General features: G+C 48.1%; 1 protein-coding gene across 1 annotated transcript in view; it reads left to right on the top strand.

Annotated features, from left to right (window-relative positions):
- The first annotated feature begins 4,416 nt into the window (after positions 1 to 4,416).
- Positions 4,417 to 9,238, top strand: part of TRAM2 (translocation associated membrane protein 2) — a 76,594-nt gene continuing 71,772 nt past the window's right edge. The window contains exon 1 of the mRNA XM_054569478.1: positions 4,417 to 4,670. Coding sequence (XP_054425453.1) covers positions 4,551 to 4,670 — 120 coding nt within the window. The 5' untranslated portion in view covers positions 4,417 to 4,550. The remainder of the gene's footprint in view (positions 4,671 to 9,238) is intronic.

Genomic DNA, 9,238 nt, shown 5'->3' with positions numbered 1-9,238 from the left:
TTAACCTGCCTTTATGAAGTGCATGTGTCATGGTTTCCTCCACCCCACCCTTTCCTTTTCCTCCTCCTCCCTTCTCAGTGTTGGGGTTCCCTAGGATTATGTTGACTTAGGATTTTCTTTTTCTCTTTCAGCACACTCTCCAGGGAATACTTATTTAAGTGCATGGCTTCAACAGTCCCAATATAGGTGAACCGCAAATATATTTAATTCTGGTTTTCCCTCCCTAAATCCAATCCAGCACTTTCCAGCAGACCTATCGAAGTATTGATTTGGATGTCCTGTGACTCCTCAAGCCCTGCTGGTTCAAAGCTGTGGCTATCTTCTCTCTCAGGCCTACTCTTCCTCTGTTGTTCCTTTTTTTTAATGGTCATACCATCATTTATATCATCCTAGCCTAAAATTTTGAACTCCTCCAACTCTTGTATTTCTTACAGCAAAGCAGTCAACGAATCCAATTAATTAACCCTGGAAATGTCTCTGAAATAATTCATCTCTCTTTGATTCTTATCTATTCTTTGTGAAGTGTTCATTTTTTTTTTTTATTGGACTGTTATAACAGTTTCTCAAGTGGTCTTCTTGACACCACTCTTTAAATCAAAATGATTTTTCATATTTATGATAATTTTCTCTCTACAGATTTGGCCATGCTTAAAAACTACCCATTCCTTCCCATTGTTGGCAAAATAAAGTCTCAACTGTTTAAAAAATTTTTCAGCTTCATTGAGTTATAACTGACAAAATTGTAAGATTAAAGTATACAACATGACTTAATAATATGTATACTGAAATTCACCATTCTGACATTCAAAACCCCACTCTTAACTCTTCATAATTCATCTCCCACCCCTCTTCTGCATTCTGTCTGTAAATTCCTTCTAGGTAAAGGTCCAACCCAAATATCCTCCCCCTTATACTACAGACAGAATTAAGTTACCTTTTCTTTGTATTCACAGCTTATATAGTTCTAGTTGTTCTTAGATTCACCATCATCACACTAAATTGTAATGATACCTCTGTTTCTTCTAAAAGATTATAAGCTCCAGCAGGGTTATTAATTACCTCTTGTTGCATAACAAGTGACAACGGGATTTAGTGACTTAAACCGCAAATGTTTATTATCTCACCATTGCTCTGTGTTAAGAATTTGGGAGCAGCTTACCTGGCTAGTTCTGGCTCAGGGCCTCTCATGACTTTGCAACCAAGAGGTCAGCTGGATCTGCAATCATCTGAAGGCTTGACTGGAAGCGGAGAATCTGCTTCCAAGATAGCTCACTTACACACTGGGCAATTTAGTGTTGGTTGTTGGCACAAGGCCCTGGTTCCATGCCATTAGGATCTCTCCATAAAAAGCTGCTTGAGTATCCTTGCAACATGGCAGCTGGCTTCCCCAGAGCAAGTGCCCCAAGACGAGAGAAAGGAGAAAATCAAAGTGCCTTTTATGACCTAGTCTTGGAAATTGCACCATCAGAACTTATCCCATATTCTATTTGTTAGCAGTGAACTACTAAGTCCAGGCCATACTCAAGGGGGTGGGGAGATTAATCACCACCCCTTGAAGGGAGAAGTATCAAACAACCTGAGGACATGTTTTAAAACCATCACACAGGCTGTCTTATCTTTTTGTTTCCAGTAACTAGTGCAGTGTCTGGCACTTAGTAGGTACTCAATAAATGTTTCTAATAAAATGACATATTAAAGGGGGAGGTATTAAAGGAAGAGCATCCATGGGTAATGAGTGTGGGCCAGGTGAAGAGTGGGGGAGGGGAGAACTGGTGGGAGGTAAGAGTTCATAGGCTCCACGACTGATTGGATGGGAGTGGTTGGGAAGAGATCCATTTTGGGTTGAAGATGGTTTTAAAACTAGGACTTAGAGATGGTTGTGATGGCTGTAGTAGGCATTTAATACTTTCTCCATGGGGTTTCAAGGTAGTGACATATCAAACCATGTATCTGAAAACCATACGTCTAATTGTTCAATTATATTTGAAAGGGCCCAGGACCGGCAGTCAACAATATAAGCACAGACTAAGCCATTCCCTTTACTCCGGGTTTCTCATTTATAAACGTGGAGGTGTAATACCTAACTATCTCCCAGAGCTTTTGTCCTGAAGTCAATGTTCAGAGGTCAACAACATCCCACTTTTCACAAAAAATTCCCACCACAACGTCCTTTACAGATGGTCATGGGGAAACATTAGATAACTATTAGGTCGAATCGTTTGAAATGCTGGTATTCCAGTTTTGATCTACAATGAAACCAATTTCATAAGGTTCAACCTGGTAGATGTGGTTGCAGTTAGAAAATTTGAATACCAAGCAATAGAATGAAGAAACAAAATGGAGTCACTATAGTCAAGCTGCTAAATTACTAAAATGAAGTATGTTGAGGTATGAGGAAAGGATTTCATTCTTGTTTAGGGTAGCCTGGGAACTTAAACTTTTGATTATTCCAGTCCTGCACCATTGCCTGGATTATACACCAAACCTGGAGGACTAAGGAAACAGTGTTCACATATCCAGACCATTTGACATTCATTATCCAGACCACTTGTCATCCAGAGGATTATCATCTCGGACTCTACCCTGAGGCTAAGAATACAGGACTGATTCTACTCAAGAGTGTACTTTTTACTCTAAGAACCCTCAGCTTTTCTTTCTTCTTGGAGAACACTCTGGGTATTGCCCACTTTTGTTTCTGGTTTGCCAACTTAAGACACTTGAATAAATCTTTATCATTTATTTCTAGCCAAAGCCCCCTGATTCATTTAAGCTCAGCTGACAACAGCTATTCACAGGTGGAAAATTGAGATGCTCTAGAATTCTTGATCTTTCTATTTCTGATAACACTAAGGTCCAACTTTAAGAAAGGTCAGTCCTTTTAAAAACTATATATTAAGATTTTATTTATTTATTTTTGGAGAAAAGGGAAGGGAAGTAGAAAGAGAAGGAAAGAAACATCAATGTGTGATTGCCTCTCATGCACCCCAACTGGGGGCCACAACCCAGGCATGTGCCGCGACTGGGATTTGCACCAGTGACCCTTTGGTCCACAGGCTGGTACTCAATCCACTGAGCCACACCATCCAGTGCTAAGAAAGATCAGTTTTGAAGATACAGGAGGGTTAGTCCAAGTCAGGCATCACACTCCCATTTTCTTAAACTAATTAAAGGAATTAAAGACCAAAGACAGTATGCTAAATGCTAGAGTCAAGAAACTTTAAGATATACCTAGGAGCCCCAGGTAAGTCCAGTCTCAATCACATTTCATACTGTGTCATTTTTAAGAAATCATATTTACTTACAAGTGAAATATCTACAGAAGTAAGAATTTAATAGTTTTTTTTTGACATCTAAAAAGTGATTAGTTGACTTCATTATTGATGGAAATCAATTATTTGTCAATATAAATTAATTAAAAATACCTCTTGTGCTTTCCCAGAGTACTTTCAAAACTGAGTATTGGCCCTCCGCATATGCCAAGGTGGCAGGTTCCATTTCTGGTCCGGCAGGGCACATACAAGAAGCAAACAATGCATGCATAAGTGGAACAGCATGTTTCTCTCTCTCTCAAATCAATAAAAAAAATAAAAAAAAATAAAACTTATTTAACTTGCAATGAGAAGTTCTGTATTTATTCTTCCATTTCTTCCTATCAATTAATATTGAAGGTAGACGTTGGGTAAGACGTGTAAAATGAATTTATACTAGCGAGCGATACTGAACGCATCCATTCCCCCACTTCCGCCACCCATTTGGAACCAAGGCTCCCCAAGGGCAGGGTCTTTTCTTGTTTGTTGCACAATCACAGCAACATGAACCATGCCTAGCCCACTGCAAGCTCTTAATAAATCATCAACCGTGCTTGCAGTTAGCTGTGGTCAGCGAGAAGGCCGGCGTGCAGCTTCCCCTCTCCACTGAACCTGCGCTGCTCTCAGCGCCCTACGGCCACAGCCTGCACCCCAGGGAATATCCGGCTGCCAGTAGCCGCCCGGGCCTTCCTTTTCCGCGGAGGAAGGAGCGGGCGCCGGGAGTGGGAAACCCGGACCCACTTCCTGTCCGGGTAGGACAGGGCCGGGCGTCCCCGTCCCTAGCGGCCTGCTTGGTCAGCGCCGGGAGCAGCCGAACCGCAACACTAAGAATGCGGAGGAGTGCAGCGCGGTCGCGCGGAGACGGGGCCCGGGGCGAGGGGAACCCGGAGCTACGCGAGCCCGTAGCGAAGGGGACCCTGGCCGCGCCCGCCGGCTCCGCCCCCGCAGCGTCCTCGGCGACGAGGGGGTTAAGTGCACCGGGGGCGGGGCCGGATCGAGCCGGCGCGCCGAGTGCGGGCAGCTAGTGGGGAGGGGGCTGCGGCCGGGGGCGGTTCCGGGCGGCGGGGGCGGGGGCAGTCGGAGGAAGGGGGCGGGCCCCGAAGTTGTTGGGCGCTAGGCCGGCTGGCGGGAGGGCGAGCGGGCTGCGGGCCGGCGGGCGGACCGGGCCGGGGCTGGAGAAGTTTGCGCGGCGGCTTGTGAGCGCAGGGTGCGGGCCCCGCCGGCCGCTGCGCGCCCGCTGCCATGGCTTTCCGCAGGAGGACGAAAAGTTACCCACTCTTCAGCCAGGAGTTCGTCATCCACAACCATGCGGACATCGGCTTCTGCCTGGTGCTCTGCGTCCTCATAGGGCTTATGTTCGAGGTGAGCGAGACCGGGGAGGGGTACCCTTTCTTGTGCGCCGCCCGGCGGACCCTTGCAGGTCCCTGGGGTCCTCGTCTGAGCTGGGGCGCGGGGCTGCCATGTACGTTATCTGCACCCCGGCTTTGTACACTGTACCCCCCTTGGTCTCCGAGTCAGCCCAGACAACCCCCCACCCTCCAGCTCTGCTCCTTGCCAGCCTTGCCCTGCTCAGCCGCCCCCTTGGGCACCCACCATATCCTGCAGCTCTCTCTGCAGCCCTGAATCCTAAGCCTGGCCTCGAACCAACCGCAGTGCTGCCACCCTGGCCCGAACAGTGGGGTTTCCTTTCTGGTGTCCGGGAGACAAGCCCGGAGACTCCCAGACCCGGAGTCGTTGCACAACTATCTCCCTCTCCCAAGCGGTAGCTGCCACCTCTTCTGGGCTTTTCCAGCGCGGGGGACCCAGACCCTTTTCCACCTCCCACTTGATTTTCTGGGTCTTCTGCATCTTCACGTGTGGTCCTGGTCCCATCCCTGCTGTGTCTCCCCCTCCCCCCGCCCCTTGGCCCTTGCCTAAAGGCTAGTTTTCCTGTTACCCATTATCACTCTGGATTATTCCTTCAGCTCCGTCTGTGGTACACCCGGAGCTTCTCCCCATTACAGGGCCAAGAACAGGGACGGGATACCATGTGTTTTTAAGGGCAAGGTGATTCTCTCACAGCTATGGGGGTAGCGGGGAGAGGATGGGGGTCCTACATTGCCTCTCCCCCACCTCCCCAGCAATGCCCTGGTGCAGGCCTTGCAGAGCAGGGACTTGTAGTAAGCCCCACCTGGTCAGGACCAAGGGGATCTGATGGGAAGGACTCTACACCTAAGAGAGATCGAGAAAAATGTGATATTCAAAAGTGAGAAGAACTGGAGGGAAGTGAGCATAATAGCTCTTGCTGTGGTATATACCTCATCTGGAGTGAGATAGTGACACCCCTCACTCTCAGTGTGGTCTCCAGTGAGGCAGTGCCTTGTCCTACTTTCTGGGTGGAGTTGCTTATCTGCATTCCCAGAAATGGGTTAAAAAGCTGTAACCGGTTGTAAACTACCTTGGAGGTGGAGGATTCTAGTGGGGCTAATTTCTCCTTCTGTGTCTCTCTGTCTCTGTGCTCCTCCTCTACTCTCTAAGTATGACAAGGGTCCTAACTGGCCCATGGAGAGCTGTCTTCAAGCTGGGGACATTTTTACGACGGCCGAGTCAGATTTAGATGTGTGAATGTGCCCTTGTCTGGGCTTCAGGGTCTGTAGGAAATACACCTGAGACTAGGATTGGGGTCTGCACACCAGCTTTTGGCAGTTCCTCTTCAGTCCTTCGCTCCTTTCTCTCACCCCTATAGCTCTCATTGTGTATTGGAAAGGGCTTTAGCTAGGGTCGTCTCTGTGTCCCATTCCCTGCTTTGTCATGAGACTGATTAAAACAACAAAACAAAAAAAAACTGACTGCAACCTCAGTTTCCCCATTATTAAAGAGGTTAGTAAAACCCATCTTCCTCATGGGGTTATTGTAAGGCTTAACTGAGATCTTATAGGCAACAAAAGCCGTAATAGAGTCTATAAATGTGAAAACAAGTCAATTGTTTCTGAAGCCCTGTTATTATTTAACATAATAATAGCTTAATGAAATAAGAGGGCCAGTACTCTGTCCTATTTGTATCTGTTTGCTGTCCTCCATTCTAAGAGGCCTCCCAGTGCCATGTCACCAGTCTTGGAGGGTGTGGTTGGAAAGACACACGTGACAGCTGTAGACCTCATAGCCACGCACTCTGCAGCCACTTAAGTCTCTAGCATAGCCTTATGGCTCTCTTGGCTGAGTTTCTGACATTTGTTCAGGTTTGTGGCTCTACCTGCTTTCTTGGCTCAAAAGGAGCTGCCTAATGTTTGAGCTTGGTACCTCCTGCCCTCCCTGCCTCTAGTGTTGGAAAGTCCTATGAACTAAAGCTGGTACTCTGTGGGAGTTAAAAAGTGCTAGGATCTCTTCACTCCCAGCACCTGATAGAAGAGGAAAAAAAAACTCCTCTCCTCCCGTTCTTGGGATTGGACTGAGGACTGTGGAGGGGACCTTAGCTGAAGTGCCTGCAGGCTTCCTATCACCCTCTCCCTGTAGAACCTTAGACCTACACCTGTGAGCTTACAGGGAAGGCGTCTCCTTCTCTGGAAGGTGCGTAGAAGGTGCATTGCGGGATTGCTGGTATGTGCTTGTCTGGGAGAAGAGGGGCTGTGCCGAGCCTCCCTTATGGAGGATGCATGTTCTGCTGTGCCAGGTACAGAGTAGATCTTCATGGTCTATACCTACTGACTGACTCCACTGAGATAGGTATTTGGGGGGAACTGAGATTTTTGGAACTCTGCTCTCCCTACCAGCTGAGAGCAGAAACAGCCCAATTACTTTTAGGGATTTCAGAGGAACACATGTGGGCATCTGCACATTTGGAGTAAAGCTGGGGGTGGCACCTCATAACCCAGCCAAGGACTTACTGGATATCACTTAGGGCTCTGGGTTCTCCCCTGGAGGTGTGGTATGTATGTGTCTCTGTGCAGCGATGCATATGGGAGACAGTCCAGCACTTAACACTTTTTCCTAGAAATGTGGACAGAGGAGGTAAAAAGGGAGGGGGAAGACAGAAAGAGAGAGAGAGAGAAAACAGCAGGCTCTTGGGCTTCTAACTTGGGCATGGCTAGGATTCCTTCATTCAGAAGCTGAGTCAAGAAAACTCATTTATAATTCTTCCCACAAAGAGTCCGCTGGCCACTCCTCCTGGGGTCCCATGCCCAGTCTCTGGCAGTGAGCCGGTCCCCTCTCCCACCCCAGGCAGCCCCAGCCCATTTGTCCTAACTGGTCTCCATCTTCATTCCTGCCTTGCCCTTTTCCCCAGCTCCCTCGTCAGCTCGCCATCATTCGTAGCGGCTTTCATTCCCCCCTCAGGGACCCCAGGACTTCAGTTCTGTCCCCTGGAGAGGATGACGACTCCAAATTCCTTCCCTTGGGATCACTTCCTTTTGGGAACACACATGAAAGGGTGGCTGTCCCTGTTCCTCTTGACTTAGTTTTGGGCCATCCCGAGATTCCTTCTCACATTGCCAAGGCAGGGGACAGGTTCTTCCCTGAGAACTCAGGTTTTCTTTCTGTCCTGCAGGCTGTTTGGAATAGAGCTGTTCTGTGCAGCCACAGCACTTGGCTAAAAAATGTCAGGAATGTGGAGCTTTATTTTCCCCCTCCTTCCCTTCCAGCTTTCTCTTTCTTAACTCTGTTTTCCGGAGAGGTGGTGCATGGGGAGTTTTCTACTCAGCAGTTTGGCCCTTCCCTCTGTCGTAGGGGGTTCCGGCCTGACAGTGCTTCAGGGCGTGGGCCGCCCCTGGGGTGTGTATGCTGTGTGTCAGGGTTAAAGCAGTCTCTCGCCCCAGCCCCTCTCCAGTCCCTTTCCAGTGTCCCTTTCGGTGCCACGTTTCAGACTGAGACCGGCAGGGAAAGAGAGAAACTCTCATCAGTGAATGGAGACTGGCAAACGTGGGGTACAACTTACACTTTACTTCTAAAATGTCATTTCGAGATAGAAACTTTGCTTGTTTATTTTAAAGCTCATTTGCAGGCTCTGCTGGCCCTGCAGCAAGGAAATGTTTCTGAAATTCTGGGCCCTCATTTGTTTGGTCTGCGATGACTTCAGGGTTTTGGACTTAGAGGAATTTTTGGGTAGTGGCTGGTGTTTGGTTTCTGTTTCGAAGCCAGGTGTGGAAGGGTTCCCTTTGTCCAGGATCTACCTTCCCTGTGTCTGACCGACTTGTCGGATGGTGTGTTTGCTGCACTTACAGTGGGAGCCCGGGGTGTGACGCCTGTAAGCACATGGGTTCTGTGGGAGGATGGGAGTTCACACCCTCCCAGACATACCTCTGGTCATCACAGCCTGAAGTGAGACTGCTGGTCCTGTCTCTTAATATTAGTGTCATAAAATGGTCCCACTTATATTGCGTTAATACGGAAAGGTAGGCAAATGGTACAGATGGGCATCTGTGGACCTATGCCGTCTTTGACTAACTTCTACTGCATTTTTAAAGAGGTTCCTTTGCCAGTTTTTATACTTCCTGGTTTTATGCATCTTCCCGTCCACCTCTGACATAGCCCATCAGTAATGTTCTAGAGAAATTAGTCAGGGGAAACTGGAAAGGGTCGTTGATTCTCTTGGGTGCCCTTGTTCTGTGGTTAGCTTTCTACAGTGATCTGACTAACAGAGTAGAACTTTGGAACTCGTCGCTCCTGAGTAACTCTCAGACGTCACCCTCTCTATGGGATGTAAGGCACGTTGATGATCCCAGTTTCTTCCCTTGGTAAAATGTGATATCCAGAACGGTGGTGTTAATCAGTTGGTGAGGTTTTGATCTTCACTGCAAGATGAAGAAACCTGTCCGCATGCCCTGCACTGTGCCTGGCACGCTGGCACTTAGCTGATGGTCTCAGCGACCACGCTGATGGTGATTGCTTGGTTTCATTGTTGGGTCTGTGTGTACACCCTCACGCCAGCTGGTTGGGGACCCCGGCTGTATTTCATT

This window comes from Pteronotus mesoamericanus, unplaced genomic scaffold (assembly GCF_021234165.1).
Source record: "Pteronotus mesoamericanus isolate MK-2021 breed Mesoamerican mustached bat unplaced genomic scaffold, CSHL_Meso_final contig_20, whole genome shotgun sequence".
NCBI lineage: Eukaryota > Metazoa > Chordata > Mammalia > Chiroptera > Mormoopidae > Pteronotus > Pteronotus mesoamericanus.
This window is presented reverse-complemented; position numbering and strand designations above follow the sequence as displayed.